The sequence below is a fragment of the Venturia canescens genome, chromosome 2 (genome assembly GCF_019457755.1).
Source record: "Venturia canescens isolate UGA chromosome 2, ASM1945775v1, whole genome shotgun sequence".
Classification (NCBI taxonomy): domain Eukaryota; kingdom Metazoa; phylum Arthropoda; class Insecta; order Hymenoptera; family Ichneumonidae; genus Venturia; species Venturia canescens.
This window is the reverse complement of record NC_057422.1, coordinates 21063513-21086736: the sequence shown is the minus strand read 5'-3', so window position 1 is coordinate 21086736 and position 23224 is coordinate 21063513. Positions and strand designations below refer to the sequence as shown.

At 38.0% G+C, this 23224-nt stretch overlaps 1 protein-coding gene across 10 annotated transcripts in view; it reads left to right on the top strand.

Annotated features, from left to right (window-relative positions):
* Positions 1-23224, top strand: part of cnc (cap-n-collar) — a 117587-nt gene that overhangs the window by 17500 nt on the left and 76863 nt on the right. The window contains exon 1 of one of the 10 annotated variants that reach the window (XM_043411576.1): positions 7072-7185. The exons of 8 other annotated variants lie outside the window; for them this stretch is intronic. In XM_043411576.1, the coding sequence (XP_043267511.1) occupies positions 7129-7185 (57 nt within the window). In that variant the 5' untranslated portion in view covers positions 7072-7128. Of the gene's footprint in view, positions 1-7071; positions 7186-14082; positions 14435-23224 lie in introns of those variants that run through there. One more of the 10 variants, XM_043411577.1, reaches the window with a different exon arrangement.

Genomic DNA, 23224 nt, shown 5'->3' with positions numbered 1-23224 from the left:
CTAACGACGATAAAAACACATAAGGCAATATCAGAGATACAGGTACGGGAGATGCAGGTACGCCTTCTTTTTAAGGCTTATTCGTGGATATTGAGTCGTAGCAGAAAGTTCGAAAACGCATTTTTTTTATGAGAGTCTAAAGAAAATGAAAAAATATAGAAAATGTTGCAAACTTGAAATCCTAATGACGCTGAAGTTTGCAACGTTGGAGTCCAACGAAATGATAAAAAAAACTCTCCAATAATTCTAGTAATTCTTCAATTTCGTTCCCTGTCGAATTTGCAATTTGTAGTTTTTCAAGCTGCACCGATACTTCGTGAAATAAATAAATTGGTGAATTACAAATATTTTTTTTCCTTCGTTTGGTTGGACTCCAACGTTGCAAACTTCAACGTTGTAAATCCTAATGATAATGATAGCGAAAAGCTGATGAATAATTTGCACTGAAAAAGGGATGGAGAATTTTGTCAAAAAAAATCATTTTTATCTCGAAAACTCAACGAGCTTGTGTACTGAAATCCGCTTTTTCTGTTTACATTCGCCGATAGAATTATGATTGAATTTATCAATAAAAGAAATTGAATGCTGTTGTCAAACCCGTACAATTGCTTTTGTTCATATTCTCGTTTGATTGCAACGAAGCCAAACCAGATATCACCTTTCACCATGATTAACCGAGGAAAAAATGTATTCCGAAAAAACGCTACGCTCAGCATTTCGTAGTCGCCAGCTTTCGATTTTCACATACACGCTAATTTTCTGTTTGGCAACCTGCCACTTTCGACTGTTCGAGACCTCTAAAAAGTACAAGGAGAACGTTGATCCGAGTTCAATGTTCGAGCCGTAAAAAAACTCCAATTTCCTCACGAACTAGTAGCTCGATGAGAGAAATTCAAATAACGGTTCACACAATTTTGGAGAAATAGAGGTCACTATGGAGCATACCAAACTGACAGAACTTGATTACACACAGGAAAAATTCAATTTTTTTAACAACGAACATCAAGCATGCGGAGCCTTCCGTCCCAACATCACCGGATTTGATAACTTTAAACAAACAGAAGAAACAATTTAGAGTTAGATATGGTACGGTCGCATTGACCGAACTTTTAGAAATGTCTCCTCGATAAGTGTTTGAAACAACCACCAAGTCTCAGAGTTCCGAAGAAAAAGTTTCTACTGCGCAATCACAATAAGAAAATCCCCGAGACAATCTTTAAACGATTTCTTCAATCTTTAAACAATCGAAATTTATTCGGTGGAAGTGGCTTTCGAGTTGGAAGAAAGTTAATTATTTATTGGCTGTCAGTCCATGTCGACAAGCGTTCATATTTCTGTCCATATTAATTTTTCGTCATTGGCCTTGGTAAATTAATCTACTTACTCTTACGATGTAGATTTCTCTTATCTACATTCATACGTGGGACGAGATAGGCAAATTTACCTCGAACAGAATTGTCCCCACTGCGTGGTCCCTCGTGAGCCTACAGGCATCGTTTCAACTCTCATTTCCTAAGTCGCGTATATGTTTGTCGTACAAACAGCCCGATCTTTGCCCTATCAAGAGTATGAAAAAGTCCGAGCAACGATATTCCATTAATTGTCGTAGACTTCAGTCACGGAAGAGTCGAGTTTTCATTACTCAATCGCGGAGGTCAGTTTTTCTCGGCAATTAGTACCAGTTTTCCACCGAAACGACCACGAAATGTAAACCAACCTAGTGCTTGACGGAGCTGTTGAATGATTTAATGAATTCAGTGAAGGGCGAAAAATCAATTCAGAAATAATGCCGACCAGTTTTCTCCACGATTCTTGATCGGATGAAGTTCTTAAGAAACATAGCGTGCTCAAGGTAAGCAAGCTTTTTTAATTGTGAGCCAACTTAAAAAAAAACACTGTTTTTTTAGTATCTTTTTTTCTCTTCAGCAACGTTGAGCTATAATTATATCACATTTGTCGGAGAAACCGTTCTGCGCCTGCGGAATTCTATTCCTGCTCTTATATAATATTTTTGTTTCTTGTATGAACGATTTTCAATATCGATGGGATCGGAATTGACAGTGACAATCGTCATCTCTATACGTTTGGGCTCTGCATTAGAGCGGACATTTAAAACCACCTTTTGAGACTTTTTGTGAAACCGATTTACGCGTCGTCGAGATACGCGACGAAATGTGTGAAGTAAATTGAGTGTGGAGTTTTAATTTGTGTCCCAACGATGCCAGCTCCAGTGACACGCTTTCTAGGGGGTTTTTGAATAAAAGAAAAATCGCGAGTGATGGTGAAGAGCTGAAAGTCTCGTGAACCGTGAAATTTATATCCAACGAATACGAATTGACACATCGACACGGAACATTTGAGAAATCAAAGTGCTGTAATTGCACTGGCTATCCAAGTTCGGATTAATCGGTGACGTCACTACAGCACTTTCCTCGCGATGGAATCACGACCTCGTGCCGATTTTTCGCAACTACTATTCTCGCCATAGTGGTTCAACGTACCATAGCTAATCCCTCATAACACCTCCGTATTTCCAAACAAAAAACAAGCTCCAAGTGTTACGTATCGCGAGCGCTCACCGCGATCGCAATTTTATCGATTCGGTTCGCGCTCGATGACGCATCTGCTTCTCTGTTTTGAAGGCCATGCCGGAAGTTCAGAATTTATAAATTCAGAGATATCGATCGTGCGGCATATTCAACCGGCTGATTCAAACGAATTTGTCATTCATCGATCTCAAAACATATTTGGTGGATCCAATTCGATCGCGATCCAATTCGAATCAAGGTCTCTGATTCGACTTCCAAACTTTTGGGGAGATGAGCGTTTCAGTTTAACCGCGAAAACATCGAAAAAGAAAATTGCCCAATTTTGTCAACTATTTTATTCCCGATTGCTGCATGATTTTTAACGTTTTATCTTTTCGTCAAAGGGATCCGCGCCGAATGAGTGTTCCTCATACTTTCACAATGCAGAATCCAAAACTTATCGCTTCAATCATTTTATCGAATGCGCAGCGTTCGGATCGCTATAAGAATCGACCAAAAAGTAACCAAAAAACTGTCCGTTGCTCTCCAACCATTATACGAACTTCAGTCTCAACGACGCGTATACACACTTTCCTTGCCCCGAGTCGAAATTTCGAGCCTATTTTGATGCTCCCCCAGTAGGAGGTAAAGGCACTACAGTAGGACATAAAACAATGTAAAATGAACTCCTACTTGACGCTTAATAAGGGGACAAATTTCCCTTTTCTCCACTTCCAGACGCCAAATACGATGTCGATGTGCCATTTTAGATGTCACGTTTACACACATACATGCAAGCACGTACGTGTAGATATACATTGTTGTATACGTAATTGCGTATGTGTGTGCGTCCACTTGTCTTAGTTTGAACTCCAAAAACACTATTTCATCACATTTTTCCAACAAGTTCAAAACCCCATAATTTATGGTTTTTATGGAAAATGTAAGCCTCCCCCGATGGAATTTCATCAATGATGACTAATCGAAGCTGTTCGTGCCAAAAAAAAAAAAATTCCTGCATCGATTTTCGAAAAAGTAACCAAACTACATAATTACTAAAAATTCAAAATAGCGGTATTTTGGTTTATTATCTCTTGTAATATCTTTAAAAATACTTACTTACGCATGTCTTTAAGTGAACCATGTAAAATAATTCAACTGAGTAGAAAAAAAAAGCAAAAAAAAAAAAATGCGTAATTCGTTACCAGTAAAAAAAGTCATCTTTCAGGTGGCTATAATGCCTGTTATATAATTGATAATTATGTTCTATCGTAGGGTTTTGGAAAGCTTAAAGAATCAGCTTGAAGGTATACTATACGTAAATCGCAAAAATATTGAGTCGTTTACGAGTGTTTTCACTTTTGCCGAAAAGTGAAATTTCCCCATGTTAATTAAATGGGAAATTTAAGTGAGATTAGCGACCTCTAAGAAATTAGTTAGAGGGTTGGTTTTTTGACACGATATTTTTTTCATCGAATACTCAAATTTGAAGAGGCAAAAAAATCGGTTTGTGAGCAACTAGTACTCGGCACTTCTTTATCGTAACGCAATCGGGTGGGGCCTCGCAAAAGCGTACTTCGTTAAAAGAAATATTCTCGATTGTTGAGGAATAATTTATGTGCTTCTTTATTAATAAGAAAAAAGAGAATAGAAAGATTAAGAGGCTTATAGGCGTATGGACGGTGCTCCGCTGGCGCGAGAGCGCTCCATTCGACATCCTCTCTCTGGCTGATTTTTGCCACACCAAAAATCTTGCTGGGAAATAAACTTGAGCCCTCTCGGACCGTATTATGTTGCTTCTCCGCAACACCAGCTTCCAGGCCCCATAAAACTGCATCGGTCCGTAAGGTCGGGGTTCTAACTGCCTAGTTCCGTCAAGCAAGGTTAGATTGCACCATAGATACTCCAAAACCGAGAGATAAAGTGCTTTAAGGAGGTTGGACCACGAAATCAAAATAATCAAAATGTGATAAAATTTGGTGATTACATTCTTTGGCATCAAGTATACAAATACAATTTTTTCAAAATTTTTTACCACATGGTCATCGAATAATTGAGCGGCCAATCGAACTTCTTATGCACGAGATGTATAACTGTATATATGTGAACTCTATGCTTATACACGTGAACTTTCGTATTCAATTACTCGAGAGCAATGTAGTAGAAAAATCTTCAAAAATTTATGTTGTCATATATATTTTTAAAGAATACATTTACCAAATTTTATTAAATTCTTATCATTTTGAAATTTTTCATGTTTCTAACATGATTTAGCGTGGCAACATTGTATCGTCGCGATCCAACCTCCTTAACCCATCGAAATATCAATATGAAGCCAGCGTTTCGTGTTGAGTTTTCACTTTATAAAAATGTGCTTTAGTTATCGCAAAAGAAAAGTGAGTACACGTTTGGTTTTCATACTCCAAACGTTATATCCTTTGAAAGGGAAGCTAATATGATGTATTTAAGGTGTTAGGTGCTAGATTCACTCGGAAATTTTCCTGATCTTACCCTCCAAGTACCTGCTGCTGCGCGCACCCAACATTCAAAAATTCGTAGGATAACGAGGGGCAAATGGACACATGGGGCAAAACGGACACAGTGTCCACTTTTTTTTCGGTTCCAAACCATGTCCTGACCATAAATCATGGTAAATTGTTGAATTCCACGGTGACATCCCCAAAAAATTCAAGTTTCAGAGCAAAATAGATCCCAAACTACATCCTCACTATCTATTCGCTTTTTTGACTTATTTTTAAAAACCACAATAGTAATCAAAGTACGAATAAGGAAAAAAGGCTTTTTATTCATTTTTTACAAAAATCGCACTCATAACTGACATTTTTGTCTTCAACACTAGTACACAAGGTGTGTGCCCATTTTTGCATGTTACACAGTAAATCCAATCTTCGGAGGACGACGAATATAACCCTTCGCAAAAAATGCAAGAAACGTCTTCAAAAAACGAGGACTTGGCTGTCTTGGTGAGCTTTTTTCTGTCTGCTAAACTGCTACATTTCGAAAAATTTCGATATTTTGATTTTTATGCCTCTTGGAGACTGTTTTCCTTGTGCCCCGAAAAATTTTTTTGAAAAAATTCTGGAAACTAGGACCATGAATGTGGGACTCCGATATAGTGCGAACATGGAATATACCCCAGCACGATGGACCCAAAGTTGATTTTTTGCATTCCTCAAAAACATGACAGAAATGGGATATAAAATTTGACTCATTTCTTTTCATTTACATCCAAGGAATAGAGTCTGAGTGCCCCCATTTCTTTTCCCATATTACCAAGTTGACATCCTATTCGGAAATAGTCGCTTGGAATGGCTGCATTTTGAAAAATGTCGATTTTTCGATTTTTATGCCTCTAAGGGGCTGTGTCCGTTTTGCCCGGAAGTTTTTTTTTTACGAAATTCGGGAAACAAGGACTGGGCATCAATTTTGGGACTCAAAAATAGTTGAAAGATCATATGCTCATCAATGAAACTTGCTTAAACCCTTAAGTGTCCATTTTGCCCCATACTACCCTATATCCCAACAAAAAAACTGAATGTCACAATGGATTCGTAAACTAGAAAGTATTTTGAGATGTAATTACGAAGGGAATAATTTTCCTTCAACCTCAAATCGGCCTCGGTCTGAGAGGGTTAAGTGTGTTGTGAATAAGAGAACATACATGCGCTCCGTAGATTCAAATGCAATCAAAATAGGGCCTAGGGCTGCTCAAACTGGGTCCAGAGGAGGATAAGGTTTTGTACAGGAGATATAGGCCTTGTTGTAGTAGTGATCAAGGAGTAGGAGGAGAAGTTGATTTAGGCGACACTTTTAGGCGCATAGGAGGGCTAGTATCGTCAAGTGATTTCATATGAGGCTTAATGAAGTCAAACGCCTTTAAAATAGGCTGGAAATTTAGACTCGAGTGGTGAATCTTACATTGCCTATCTAGTCTTTGGTCAATGTCAATGATTGATACTCTCCAATCCGGTCCGTATACCGAAGAATGGAGCTGAATATTTTGATGGTACCTTGGAAATGAAGGCATGTGTCTCATTTCGATGCTGTTGCTCGAAAACGACGATGGTATAAGTACTCCTCGGAGACTCGATCGTCCGAATTCGATTGACCTCCGGTACGTGCCACGTAGGAAGTCGTTTTTATCGATTGTATCATAAATTATCATAAATAAGAATGTTGAACGAATGCAAAAGTCGACCTCCCGGATGACACCCTGCCAACCCGGGGAAAGAACAAAACAGACATGGCGCCGTTACGAGAACGCGTCCCTAAACCGTGTGTGCGTTTTCCTCCGTCCCATCGATCTCGCGATTTTTCAGTTGGATTAAGCTTCGTCGGTGAACGATCGTGCGTTTCGCTCCGTATCCACTCGCGTTTCTTCCTTAAAGATCAGGTTGGATTTTATTCTCTTCCTCATTACCGCGGAGCCCGTGCTTACTTTTCGTCTCCTTTTTTATAGTTTTTCCAATGATATTTCCATTTCGCGTCTTCCGTTCTGTGTGAAACTTTCGCGTCGACGGCAAACACCGCTCGAATTATTCGATTCGGGCTTATCTGTGTAAGACCACATGCGAGAAATATGGCGCGCAAGAAGAAGAAGCATCCCCGCATGATCTCCGTTTTCGTGCCCGACGACGTACGACATTTTTTTCATACTTTTTTTTCCCTTTCTAACGGTATTTTTTCAAGATTCTTTTCTCTTTGGTAATCGCATTCCTGAAAAGTCTTTTGACAAGTGCCCATTAAAAAATCACCTTTTGATTCCTGCCCTTCAAATACAGTTTTCGCTCCATGTTTTTACTACTCAAAAACCGACTCAAAAAACTGACAGACGGCCGCTGCCATCTGTCATTTTCATCACCGCTTTTCGATACACAACGTTCACGAATGGAAAATTAACGAAACCAATTCAATCGAGTGAAAAATTGTGAAATCAGTGATTTTGTTTTTTCATTCCTTTCTTCACTGCATTAGATTCTTCTTTCGATTTTTACTTCTCACTTTGTTTTTCGAATCATCATTGTAAAACGAATATTCTCATTTGTGGTTAGACGTCTGAAAATTTTGAGTCGATTCTATCAAAAAGTTTTAGATCCATACAGTATATTGGATGCTTCACAATCACCATTCTGATGAACCCACGAATGGCAACATTAATCAATTGCTCGATAAACATTCAATCAGAATTCTCTTTGCCGCTACGTTATAAGCATGGAAATCAATTGTTGACAGCGTCTTTTGTTTGCTTGTGTGTTACAGGTACGTATTATATCAAGAGTGTGTTTTCTCGAAGTAAGCAAAATGCAGATTCATTAGAAAACAGTGAAAATGAACGCACAATGAGGTATGTTAAAGGGAAACCGGTGTTAAAATCGCCACGTTGATGTGGTAGTAACTGCACGAGCGTCGCGGTCCTTCATAATGACAAGAAATTCATAAACAAGAAATTTAGCTGGTTCGCTTCGAGCTTCGATCGACACTCTGGTTCGGTACGCTAAAGTGAACACGATTTTAACGCCGATTGGCGTTCGAGACGTTCCTTCTCAATTTTTTTCAATCCTGGTTATTTTTTCGTACAACAATTATTGATTATTTTATGACGCTGAAGTTTGCAACGTTCGAGTCCAACGAAATGATAAAAAAAACTCTCCAATAATTCTAGTAATTCTCCAATTTCGTTCCCTGTCGAATTTGCAATTTGTAGTTTTTCAACCTGCACCGATACTTCATGAAATAAACAAATTGGTGAATTACGAATGTTTTTTTTCCTTCATTTCGTTGGACTCCAACGTTGCAAACTTCAGCGTCGTATTATTTTACGGCGTACGAGAAAATCGGAAAGGTTACTCATGCGGCTGGTTTAGTGGAAGTGATTATAGAAAAGCGTGGTAAAGACCTATGAGTCAGAGGCCACTTCTCTGGTTTGCCAAATTCTGAGACATGCAGCATTGTCTCTGGTGATTTGCGTCGTTATAGAAATGTTTCGCCCCTCGCTAAGACACTCGCTAATGGCGTAATTACTTTTCCCTTTCCGTGGAAGCAGCTCATTTACATGGTCATTTTGCTATTTTGAGTAATCACTATTCCCGCACAGAAACGTCTGACCTATTGGAAGTTTGGATATAATTGGGACGAAAAAACAACACAAAAACAGTGATGTAAAGTCTCGGTGACATTTCATTTGCCGGCTTCTCTCGTCAATATTTTTTTCTTATTTCTCGAGGATCAAGTTTTTTCAGCATTTCGTTTTAGATTATGACGAAACGAATTTTATCCACTGTGAAACATTTTTGGTTCATAGTACCATATTTGCATGTTTCCCTGAGGTGATAAAAATACTTTTATGGTAACGCTCATTCAAAAAAATATGATTGTATTTACTAAATTTTATAAGTCGTTTACATCAAGCGCATATATTAACAGCAACAATGACTTTGCCAAACATATATTGTGTACATGTCACCATATAATAGTAATACTTTTGACGATCAGGTATTGTACTCTCGACTATATGCTCATGGTACGCTTGGCAAAGATTTAAGATAGACCACGGAGAGGAAGGATTTTAACAAAAAGAAAGAATTTCAACAAACCGAAGAACATTGATTGACCTAAGTGAGACTCGGATCCCGGGACTCTTGGAGTTCGAGCCTGGAGCGCTATCCACTGCGCTACCATACGTTCTATAACTAGGATACAAGCAAACGCATATATAAGTCGTCATTACGGTTTATATAGAAGTTTTGTTTTTTTTCAGCTATAAAGTGTGGGGTAGCGTAATGGATTGCGTTCCAAACTCAAACTCCGAAAGTCTCGGGGTCGAGCCTTCCTCTGATCGACTTTTTTTTTGTCGCGTCGTACTTTTACTCAGGAGAAAGGTATAAATATCCCTTGCGGTATGGTTGACTTAACGATAACAATTAATCATCAATACCTGGAAGCACAAGTCTCCGCAAAATTACAAAAATTGTTCCTATCATGAAATATTATGATAATGCCTATTCAATTATAGATATTAATTACAATATGGATGGTAAAATTCAGTAAGGTTTATCCAAACATGAATATGATACAGTATACCATGTTTTTCATATCCAAAACGACTTATAAAGTTACTTGCATTATCTGATCATTGTGAGGATTTTTACCATGATTGTTAGTTACTTTTAAATAACACATGGTCATCCACACCATCGAGATTACATGTTTTAATGATCATGACAGATATAGTTCAATTAACTATGGAAAAATTGTCCTAACAATATTTTTTGGTACATTTTACCATAGAGGTGATAACCATACGTGTATAGTAGCAGTAACCACTGCTTTTTTTGTAAAGCTTATCGTAAAAATGTATTCCTCTAGGGGAACTCTTTTGTTTAATTTTCTTTTGAAACTGCACAACCGTATCGCTAAATATTATCAATAGAAACGAAAAAACTTGATAGGAACATGTTCGATGCATTTAAGCAATGTTCAGTTGAACAAAAATTCGTTTTATTGTGCCGATCCGAGAAGTTTCCTGTATTTTCGATTTGAATGGAGAGGCCCGAAAGCCTGGCACGGTGGGATATCACAGAAACTTGGAAATGGAAGAAATTGGAGAAACGTAGAGTAGTGGGATTGACTGAGAAACAGTCGCGAGGGCCACTGAAAAAAAATTGAACATAGAAAATGTCGATTTTCATCAATCGTCCAAGTATTTTACACCAGAAAAAAAATCAGTAAATGTTCGTGGAAATTCAGTGAAAAATTGTATTCCCCATAGTTGAAAACTGCGATTGCAACGGACGACAGAAGTCAAGGTTGAAAACGGACACAAACGGAGCCGACAATTCGTAAAAATAGCTGTCGGTCGTTTTCCTCCGTGTTTTATTTTATTTTTTGAATATATGTACGTGCGTCCCGCCGGGTGCAACAGACTGGTAACCTTACCGCGTACTTCCAACCCACGCGTTATCAGACTATAGGAGCTGTGGGTCGAATTTTTCGAAAAATAATTTTTCCGTAGTGTAACCACAATTTTATATTCGCATTTCAGCATTTCTGAACATTTTTCGGTAAACATTGATAATACTTACTTCTGCTAAAAGGCATGACAAATTATTTTTAAGCATTATCATTCGTCAAAAATGATACACCGCGATTATATTTAGGAAGGGGCAAGGTAAACATTTTATTTAAAATTTTCTCTTAAAATCTGAAAAAAGTCACGAAGGGGGGGGGAGGGAAAGGTGGGAAAATCAAAATACGAAATAAGAAAAATGTTCCGGACCTTATTTCTACGTGTTAAAGATAACGGGTTAACAATAAATACTGAATTGAAAGAATGAACGATTACAGTCGTCAAGAAATTGAAATTTCACTTATAAAAGTAAAAATTGTGTTTTTTCTCTTACTTTCTCAATTCTTAAAATCCATCATAACATAATTTTTTTTCAATATTACACGTTGCCAAAAATGTTGAGACCATTTTTCATTGATGATAATAGCGAAGAAACTGAAATTTCATTCGGATTTTTTTTAAATTTGTTTTTTCAGTTTTTGTACGTCCCCCCTCCCTAAAATCAACCTCTATATCATGTTTTATCGATAATAATGCTGAAAACAAAGTTAGAACCAATCTTTAGCAAAAGTAAGTATTGTAAATATTTACCCATTTTATTTTCACGAAAAGTGCGATGCTCCAAAAAACTCACTAGGATGACTGATTACCGGCTCGTTGAGAAATTGTCTCGGTGCAGTTTGACGATACGGCGGCGAATGCACGAATGTATAACTATGTGCTGACAGTGACGAAAAAATCTGTAGCCTACTGTCTTAGTTAAATACTTTCGGTATTTACAGTCCATCGTCTCGATAACAATGTCGAGAGCTTCCATTTTCATGAGAATCATTTTTCACCAAATTTCGAATCGATTTTATCCTGATCGGTTCCACCAGTCATTAAACAATTGTTTAATTGCTGATACAACAACACGTTAATGAAGTTGAGGCATTAGAATGAAAATCATCGCTTTTAAACCGATTGCATCTTATAAAGTGAAGTGTAAAAAAAAATCAGTTAAATTTTCAGACAGTTTAGGAGCGTCGTTGCTGAGAAAAATCAATAATAATTTGAGCCAAATAACATGTAACATTATGGAAGTCAACATTCAGTGATATCTCTGTTAAAAATGATGCTAAAAATATGAAATTTTTTGGGCAACACGAGCAAGGCTTGCTCAATAATGTCAATTTTTTCAGATTTATTAGGAGATTTGCTGAGATTATATTAATAATAATCTGTTTCCCGTGCAGTTTTGTGAGGCTAGGAATCGTCACCCTTCGTGTTTTCGACTGAGCTTTCACCAGTTTTTCGTCTTTTTTTCCCCAACTTTTCTTTAAAGTGTATGCAGCATTGCCAAACTGTAAACTGGCCTAACTTTTGAAAGGTACAGGTTATAACTTTTGAGTAAAAAAATGACTATACGGCCTCAACTTCCTTAAGCAAACCAACGATATTCATTCATAGTGCAGGGAAAAAAATTGGCCTCCGCAAAGCAAATACTCGACATTTTCTCCCTATCATTTAGTGGCTACATTTCAAAGCGTTTGAGGAAAATTGATTTTACCTCGCTGGTTCCCTTCCAACAATACAGCCCTGACAAAGTATACGTGGTTCATCGATACAAAATTGTCGGATGACTCACGATAAGGCGTACTATTTCTTGTTTTTAAAACTTTGATATTTCATCTCGCCGTGGATAGAGAGCGCTGGTGTCAACACCGATAAACAGCGAATAAGAAAAATTCCTGCATTACCGGCACCCGTCGATGCTTTACTGGTTGTTGGTAACTGACACCGTACAAATTTGATTGTACGCACGCGAGCGTTTATGTTTTTGGACCGAATTAATGCAGCAGCATTCTTTTTTTCATTCAACTGCGTTTTTCCAATCCCCGTGAAATTTCATTGTTTTCAACGTCATTGACGTCATTTGAAGGAGAACCCGTTTGTCACTAACGATTCGAAGCTCAAGGCGGAGTACTTTTTCTTTAATCAGTCCCATGATTATACACTCGGCCCGCATATAAGATCTCAGAGTATTTTTTTTTCTATTATTTATTTTGAAGCAGCACACACTAATGTTCTACCACCCGTAAAAAATTGTTTGTACAAATAAATGGGATTTTTTTTGTAGAGTATGTGCGACAAGAGATGAACTCTTTGGCGAGTTTTATTCAAAAAAATGCCTCGAGCTGGAGTCATTATTGTATAATGACAGATACGTATACGGCTCCCCATAATAAAGGAGTGCATTTAAAAACCGGATAATAAATAACAGACAATTTCATAATGAGATCGCGACTCTTGGAATTCACGGACAAGTCTTGTATTAAGATTAACGCTCCTTCATGCAACGATGATTCTTCGCTATTCGAGAGCTAGCAGTGCAAAAAAAAGTTCAAACCTCGCTTGAATTCGCTTTGTTCCGAACGGTTCGAATACAAACAACAATCGATCGATTCAAGTCGCTGGAAACCTCTTTTTCGAACTTCTCATCAAATTTCGCGATGAAAATCATTTTCTCGTACAAACTGCTCTTCCGTATAAAAATCAAAGGTTTCCACGTGCCGCTACAACTTTTTTCTTGCAAGATCAAAGTTACGATCAGTAGAATCATGGCCTCGATATCGACCCGATATACTTTTATGGGCACACATTAAAGCATCGATTAGTACGGTCAAAAGTACAAAATCGGAAATTCTTATGAGGCTGAGGACTCGGACTTCTACAAGTCCGACCAGATGGAAATTTTTGGTTGGTATACAACCCCTTGGTTTTATGGTTTCCTCCAATTTCAATACAAAAAAGATTGTTCACGGTTCGGAATGTCAATGAAATGTGAAACGACCTCGAATTTCGAGTCCTTACAAATTAGCTTAAATTCATCTTTTCATTTGTTAATCCCATCTTTTTCATAAGGATTATCGTCGTCCTTGGAAATTTTGTCTCTTTCGCATATTTCGAACATAATTCTGTCCCAAATTTATGAAACAAATAAGATAACAATATCGCTATAATCGTTGTTATTTTTGTGCCGGCGCGCGAGCGCGTTTTTGCATCTCTGCGATAACTGTTGAAACGATTAGTATCGCGGTAAACGTATCGAGCAGTGTGTAAAAAGTGAGTTGATTCGTGACCGCGAACGTCTTTATGTCTCCGACACGTATCGCGAGTGCGCGAACACACGTGGAGTCACTGCGAAAGCTAGTATATATTTAGATGTAGATGCTCCGTAAGATCTGGGGCTGCGTTGCAATCGGACGTAACGACCGATTTTTAACGAATAAAACGTCGTATTGGAGAAACTTTTAAACGCGAGCGATCGATGCGAACGTATATCGCTTTCAGTGATGTATACAGATATAGCATTCGTTATCTCTGTTCTCTCTCCCTGTGGCTCAACGCGGTTTACTATGTCGGCTTAAAGTCCGACGAAGTTAGCAGACTCGTAGTATAGTGACTCGAGCGCTCGCCGGGAGTGACGATCGTTGGCTTCGTCAGCGATCTCGACGCTTAATTCCAAATAAAAAGAAACAAAATTGAGAGAAAACAATATTCGTAAAAATTTCGTTGCGCAACTCGATTTGACGATTTCGCGAGTATCAGTGAACGGGTGTTGAACGAAAGCGAAACTCGCTTTCAGAATTCAGACAATTGGCTCAATACGACGAGAAAAATCATATTTTGTTTATTTATACGTTTTACTGTGTCATCTCCGAAGATAACGTTGGAATCGTACTTAAGGGACGCCCTCTATAAATGATCTTGATGTCGACATAATCATTCATTGACAGAGTGATTCCTGCAAATGAGCAGCTGCGTTATGGAACCGTTGGTAGGTTTTTGACAGCGTTGAGCGATCACTTTTGTATCATTGGCATTGCGTCATTCACTCGAGCAGTGAAGGACGTCTCAACAACGGAGTCAGTAAATATTTTAGTTTTCCGCTCAAGATTGTCCTCGTGTTAAGGAGATGAACGTCGTAGAAAAATATTGTCATTTTTGGTCAAGAAATCGAGGCCCAGGCGCACCGAGTCGTTCGTTTCTTCTCGACAATTTCATCATCTCCACAAACATATGAGAACCGGTCGTGATATTTTATTTTCGACCTATTCAAAATCGAGAAGAGAGAGCCGACGTAGTCTCTGAGCGCGCGAAAAACGCCGGGAAGGCTTTCGTTACGCGATCCTCTTTCGCTCAATTCGGCTTACCCCACCGCCGTTTTTAAACAATTCAACACATTCGTAAACGCGCGCCAAACCACACGAGTAGATCGTTTGTGTGCACAGCGCCACGTCGGCCACGATTCGCAACGCGCTGGTGAGCCTGAAAAAAAACTCGTCGCTCCCCTTAGCGAAGTTTCACTTTGCGTTATCGTTAAGGCGTATCCTTATCAACACTGACACTCGACGACACGTAGTATCTTCACGATCTGAGTTTCTAATTATTCGACACAACAAAACGGGGCACGGGAAAGGTGTTCGAGTAGCGTCGAAACTCCATTTTTACATCGCTTCGAAATTGAGCTCCCTCGTCGACGTTCGAATAAAAGTTGAGGACATGCTTTCTAATGAAAAGTGGAAAACATTTTTTCTGGAGCAAGCTCTTTTCAGAAACTGAATATGTGATTATTGAAAAAGAAAATCCAAATTAAAAAAAAAAAAAAAAAAAAAAAAAAAACGAAGAAATTGAGCAATTCGACAGGAATCTTCGTCCCGCCTCAGCATTGTTAACGTCAGATCCATTATATTCGAATCGTTATCGCATTTAGATAAAAAATCATTTTTCTTGCTTTTTTCTTCTTCCACTCTCGCAACACGGTTTCGTTGAGAGTACTCGTTGATAGGAGATAATTAACTGTTGGGCAAAGACCGGGCCTAAATGTTAGATGTTTAACAAACACTTGAAAGCAACACGGTAATTCCACAATTATTGTAGAAATTGATTGTATAAATAACACCAGAGTCACACATCCAACAAAGCTCGTCGCTGACAATTTAACTTCCGGGAAACTCGACACCACACAATGTTCTCGTCGGTATCGAGTCATGGTCAAGGCCAAAGTCTATACAATTACGACAAACTTCAAAGACGCGTCGAGCTTCGTCGATTGTTGAATACCCACTCGATTCCATGTGCTAAGAAGTTGCGCATTGCGAAAACACACATTTTTTTCTTTCCGACAACTTCAACCGTTTGAAACCTTGAGAAGGCAAAAAACGAAAATTTGTTTCAGCGTTCAACATTCACGTACGGTCTTTAACAAAAAATCAGTCGAATTGAAAATCAAAAACTAAAATCAATACGAAAATGCTAACAATTCGGTCGGTTTGGGTGTTGCTGAATGAAAAAAAATACCGTCGCATTTTAACCTCGCTCAGTTCAGCATAACGGAAATGAAATTACATTCTGTTTTCTCATTTCCGTTCGGAAGAATGAATTCCTTAAGGAGGTTCAAGCGTATCTTATAGAAAATGATTTTCCAACGTTGCACAATAAAATTTTTTCAACAGAAAGCTTAAGACAGTATTAAACTTCTGGCGGAATATGCCGATGATTCACCCTCTCGAAATTGAGATATTTATTGTTGAAGTTAGCAATTTTTTGAAAGCTTCCATAAGAGCCCGCATGTTTAACCCTCATTTTCAACAATTAATATCTCGATTATCAGACGATGAAATCTCTCCAAATTTTTCTCACACAATTAAGCGCTGTTCCACAAGATTCACGCAAATTTTCAATTAATTAACTTGAAATAATACAATCTAATGTTTTTTTTTTTTTTTTTATGGTATCCTACATATATCGCTTGAACTTCCCGTTAATGTGTTAGTCTCCAGTCAGTTGAGGACAGGCATGAGAAATAAGGGTACGGTTCGACGACACTACGCAGAGTTTGACACGAGTTTCGTTCAATCGAGATTATTTATCATGAGAGTGATAATTATAGCACCAATAGTATAGTATGTATAGTAGTGTAGCAGCTCGTACGATTTCTCAAGACGCAATTGATGATTGTCGACGAGAGAGATAACGCTAGAAGCCTCAAGAACGAAGAAATTTAAAGGAGGAAAATATTGTTAACGACTGCAATTTCCATAATTTTTTATTCTCAAAGTTATAAAATCTCGCATTGTGATAGCTCAGGCTATCCAAAGTCGGCAGCTGTCGAGACTTTTATTCATCATCAATTAACATACTGCGTTTTCCGAACTCATACAAATTATTTCATTGCTTATTACCAAGAAGAAGAATTAATATCCGTGAGCAAACTGGCAAGTGTCGCGTATTTTTTTTTTTTTTTTTTTCTTTGCAAAGAGAATCTTCTTGGATGCAATTTTCTAGTCACGTTTGTGTATTCGCGCGAATAAAGTTGTTGGAGCCCTGATGATGGAGGAAACGAACTACATGGAAATATTCCAAATCACTCGTCGGCAATGAGCTCCCGGCGAACTATACCAACCGCAGATACCTCACCATCGGCCAACCGTACACTCTCTTTTCATCTTCAGTTCTCCCGTCAGTCATAAGATGGCAGGATGAACTACGTCCCCAGAAATACTTCGGGAAAATTCGAAATAATTCGAACACGAGTCATTGTAAAACCATTTGCCCAAACTCATTCAATTTTTTTTTCAAGCGATCCTAATCCCAATGAAAATTTCAATAGGGTATTTTACAGCATGTAAGAAAAAATATGAGAACGCATGTTTATGATAGATTTCGTAAAAAGTAAACGAGAAACGTCAATATTTGTTCATAAAAATGCAATGTAAATTTTATAACTCAATTTTGAAAATCGTCTTTTTTTTTTACTTTTTTAGAAATGTCAGAAAGTACAAATCTACCAATAATAAATACAAGTTGATATAGTGGCGATGAATCCACAATTTTTGTGGCGTTTTTACACTTGTATTATTGATGCATTCAGGCACCAACGACATACATTATAACTCATTATTTTCACAAATCTTGTTATTCGGTATTTCGCAGTCACAAACCGAAACAGCATGGCGGCTAGCGTTTCGGCGCGAAAATTCAAAATCATAAATAAAAATAATTCTTGAGACACCTTTCGGTCTTATAAAATTAAAATTAAAATTCTACTGATTCATTACGATTTCAGGATTAATTTAAAACAACATCGACGCTTCGCCCGGTCGAGAAAGCTCGCGATAATTCATTCTGCTTTTCTTGAATTTGCGTTCAATTATTTCTACATGGAATTATAAGAATCCATGCGCAATTTATTTGAACGAAGAATGATTTTCTTGCCTTTGTTTTTCATATTTTTGCATGTTGTTTCGAATTATCAATTTCACTGGAATAATTTTCGATGCTCAAGGAGGTTGGATCACGAAATCAAAATAATCAGACTTTGATCAAATTTGGTGATAACATTCTTTGGCATCAAGTATACAAATACAATTTTTTAAAAAATTTTTTAGCACATGGTTATCGAATAATTGAGCGTTAAATCGAAGTTCTGGAAGTTCGAAGAAGCTATGTGGCAGGAAAATCTAAAAAAATTGATATCGTCATATATATTTTTAAAGAATACATTTACCAAATTTTTTAAAATCTTATCATTTTGAAATTTTTAATGTTTTTAACATGCTTTAGCATGGCAACATTGTATCGTCGCGATCCGACCTCCTTAATAGCATTTGGTAATGAGAAACTTGACGTTTTATACAACAGTTACAGCAAAAGTTTAAGTACTAACCTTAGTAATGTGCAGTTGATTTTAATAAATATTACGATTCAACAGATTTATAGATAAACAAAATATTTGTATTAGTGCATTTCTATTTGTTCTCCAAGGAAACCTTTCAGATTTGACGGATTATTGTGGAGTCTGACGCGAAAAAGAATAATCGATGATTTACCAGGGTGGTCTTTCGTCACTGAAAGACCGTCGAAAAAGTACGCGTCATTCCGAATTTCCGCAGCATCCGCACGAATTTATATAGCTTTCAGCGTTCCATTTCCAAACCACCCTCCGACGTGCCTCATTATTTCAAAAAAACATTTCTTTTTATCGACCCCTAATCTTCATAATGAGAAATCTTCATAATTCATAATAGAAAATTAAAAAAAAAAAAAAAAACCACTTAACGCGCTTGGATTGATTTTGCAGCTCGTCTGTGAAGAAAAATTTACATAAATTCGTAACTTTTACATCGCAAGTTATGAGAAAAAGCCAAGTTATAAATGTTTTTCCGATTTATCTCCTTAGAATTAATAAAAAGTGTTTTTTTTTCTCCGTAGTTTTTGTGCAGATATAACTCGATCGATGTTTTTTTGAAAAATTCGTTCTTCGAGGTAACGAAAATACGATCGATCGAAAAAAGACCACCTTCGGAGTCTCGCATCATAAGACTCTTGTACCATTAACATAAACTACCAATATAGATATAGTATATTGATGAGAGAGGCCACCCTCGAGTTCCCGCCGCATGTAACCCCCGGGACGTGTATTACACGAAGAAGAGATCGAATTTTCGCTTGTCTCCTCTTTTTCTCCCGTGATCATAAGAAAGAGAAAGAGCAGCGCACACGAAGTTATAGTGACTAATGATCCAATGGAAAAGAAGACGCCGCCATTAGCGTTCCGGAGAAAATGCGGAAAGAAAGAAAGACGAGGGACGACTTTGAGAGGATGAAAATAGCGTCGCACCGAGAGACGAAAGTCATAAGGAGAAATTTATTCCTCATTTGAAATGCCGCTCACAACCTTTGAGAATAAATCAGAAGAAAAAGTCTTTTTAATAATTTCCTGATTGCAATTTTTATCAAGCGCACCGGCCCGATATTCTCCCTCGTATGGATAATTTGCCTCGAGGAGAAAAAATAATTGTAGAACACAACGGCGAGCTAATGAAGCGGAAGTCTCTGTGAACTGAGCCTTTACAAACTTATTACAGAGTCATAAATATGCATGGGCTCTTTCAAGCGGAATTCATTAATTAACAACATTTCAAAATTCAAAATTTCGCACACTTTTCCCTTAAGCTAGTTCAGTATGTACACGTACGAGCTAAAAGTTCGGGCTGCTGCGTACAATGAAATCCAATGCTTACTCACACGGTATTGCCAAAGCTTGTACACTCTGCCTATCCTACACAATCACGCCTCATGCACGATCGTCCCAACAACGCAAGTTCCCAGTATTACTGTAGCGTCGAGCCTCAAAATGTCAGTGTTTCCCGAAATCTTATTTATTCGCCACGAAAGAAGTTGAAAAGTCTTCAAACGACATTTCAATCGAGAAAGGTGGTCGAACATTTGAGAAAAAAGTTTTCATATTGTTTCGTATCGCGCCTATCAGTTCGCCGCATCGTGCACTGTTGCCACGTCGTCACAGCTATGATCATGCGCTCGTTCCGCGTCATCAAAAACTCCCATTTTATAAAATATTAATCCCACAACAGTACTGAATACGCACGACCGGTTTTATTTTTAAGTCCTAAGATCCGTTTAGCGTCGGTAATATAAAATGTAAACAAATTGCTACCCAGTGACGCGTTCGGTGTAGGCGTACAAAAGACCCATTTTTAATCGCGAACATCTCGAAAACTAAATGGTGAATAGACTTGAAATTTTGGCAGTCGGTCCGCGAAGGCTATTATTGCAGCATATTTAAATGTCAGCCGGTTCTTAAGATTTCAACAAAAGTACAGCGCTAAGTTTGACATTCGATTCGCGATCTTCGATGATCCGATCAACGGGAAGAATCTTATTTCGTCAATGCGATTCCAACAAGCAAATATCATTTCCTTCGAGCCAATAAAGACTCAACGATTTTTTATAAACGTAGAACATCAGCGTGCATCGGATGTTCGAGGCAGTGAAAGAAAGTGTCGGTTTCACCTGGAAAATCCTGTATTGAGCCGCAGCGATAACATCAACGCACAAGTCGTATCCCCACATCGCGAATAATTATCGATTTGTAATTATCTCGGATCTTGAAACATGTATCCATCCAGACACAACACAGTGATAATGAACTGTGTCCGACGATCACGGACGGAGGACAATCGCGCGGCAGTCACTGTACGAGCGATTGTCTTCGGAGGGGGGAAAAAGCAAAGTAAATGTTCAAGGCTTCATCGTTCGCTTTCTTTCTTTTCCCGCTGTTTGCTATTTTTTATTTTCCATTCGGATTTTATCGTGGATTATTCGTGCGTCGTCGGAGTGCGGCGAGCTTTATTTCTTTTTCGAGATACCCTGAATTTATGTACGACACATCGATTACTGCAATTCGTCAGAATTCCAATATAGAGCACAAACACGCGATTAGAATCGAACGGAATTAAGATACGCCATTGACGATGATTAAGATCTTAAATACACGAGAATTCGCAATTTTTTTTAACACGTGAGTAAAGCGCGTACGAGGAGTTGTGAGTGCCTCGGACACAGTCAATTTGTACGCGAACAAGCACGAGAGGAATTTGTAAAAGGACGCCGCTCCTCCATTTGTCATTCGACTTTTTTTACATCCAATCCCTTCTCCGTCATCTTTTTCTCCTTCTTCCTCTTATTCTTCGTGTACGGTCCACCACCCACCTGTCTTTCGCTCTGTTCGTCCTCGTAGCTTATCCTTACCATCCTCACTTTCGTTCCGTTTCGCGTCTCTGGAATACACGACACCATTTTCAATACTTTCGGAGGCAGGTGTCTGCGGCATCCAATGAAAAAACGTCACGGTCCTTCGATTATTAACTACGTCTTGTAAGGCTTGGAAAAAGTTTCAGGTGCTTGACTCTCTGTAAAAATGCTTAGCCCACAGCAATGCCGTAATCGATTATTAAAAAAAAAAAAAAAAAAAAAAAAAAAATTCTCCGACGCGATGGTTTTACTCTTGCAATCAATAGTGTTCTTAATTAAAATCCCTTTTAGGAAGAGCTTCGTTCGCGTGGAAAAAGAGTTCCGAATGAATAGTCTCAAGTTACAAACTGCTCCAGTGTATTTTTTTCAACATTCGTTCATTTAAAAAAAGCTAATATGAATATTCTTGAGTTGAGAAAACCAGCAATTTGGAATCAGAACAAAGTGAAGTCGTGACGCTGAAGTTTGCAACGTTGGAGTCCAACGAAATGATAAAAAAAACTCTCCAATAATTTTAGTAATTCTCCAATTTCGTTCCCTGTCGAATTTGCAATTTGTAGTTATTCAAGCTGCACCGATACTTCGTGAAATAAACAAATTGGTGAATTGTAAATGTTTTTTTTCCTTCATTTCGTTGGACTCCAACGTTGCAAACTTCAGCGTCGTGTGAAGTCAGTTTACGAATGAATGTCACAATATTTCGCCGACGGATGTTCACGGGGTTTTAGCATATTGAAAAAAAAATGGGTGACCAAATTCGTCAGAATTTTCTTTGATTCTTTCGTGAATTATACCGCGCGACTCTCAAGGGATTATACGGAACTCGTGATCGTTCCCCGTTTTATTACCCGCGCTGGGTATTTGCGGTGTAGCAAGCGCACAATTTGAAATGCTCATCGTAGAAAATTCTCGCGCTTCCGCGTTTTGTAAACGCGACACACGGCGGTAGCGCACCAGTCGAGCGTGAGAGAAGGAACGAAAAAAATATTTTGACACCGAGAAACGTCGCGGGGTGATCGATGCCCGTTCCCTTGTGATTACTCCGTGAATTGCATTTCCCATACATGCTCTCCACGCATATATATGTATTTATACGACTAGATATGTACATGTGTACAAACACATTTTTAGATATGTATCTGCTTTCGTGTGAATCCCATTTTGTCTCTCACGAGCTTGTCAATCCCCTCTCTCTCTCTCTCTTTCATTCTCGTCTTCCATTTTGCCACGTTTTTTCTAAAACTCCTGTTCCCACGGGCCAGAATAATCCGAGGCAAAAATGAATGTGTACTGGATAGATTTGCAAAATTTGGACGCTAGTTACCGCGTAGTTTAGCAGCAGATTAATTATTGAACATCAAGTTATCTCTGACACTTATCACTCCGGCACATGAAAGTCGTACACACATGAAAAGTTATTGAAGTTTTTAATTATAGTTATATCCAAGATTTCGCAAAAACAAATCGATCGTTGTATTTCGTGGATATTCAAGAATACGTACGTATTTTTATTTTTGAAGATTGCCGTTCAAAATCGGCTGAAATATTAAAAAACATCTGATGAAAAATCATTCAGATTGCACGACGAGTGGATCGGTAACGTACGGCAACGCTGCATTCAATATATGTTCGCATGTGACGTCAGTTCGATCTTTTTGTCATATTTTGTCGTTCGTTTGCTTCGCCACGTTTTTTTGTCAGTTTTTACAAAACAACCGTTTTTATGCCGGTAAACTTTTTTATCGTTAATTTTTTCATTTTCCTTCACTGCAATACTACTTTGGACAGTAAACTCAATTCATAACCTATAAAATTTGTTAACAAAGCTAACGGCGTGACGTCAATGGCAGCAGCAGCTGTTGCACCACGCTAGCCAAAATGAACTCTTCAAACACTTTTTCATAATAAAATTGTATAAAAATGTTAGTTCTCTACCGATTATATTTCTAAAATAGTAAAATTATTATTATCATCACGTAGCCGTAACCCATTCACGTTAATTTTATTATTT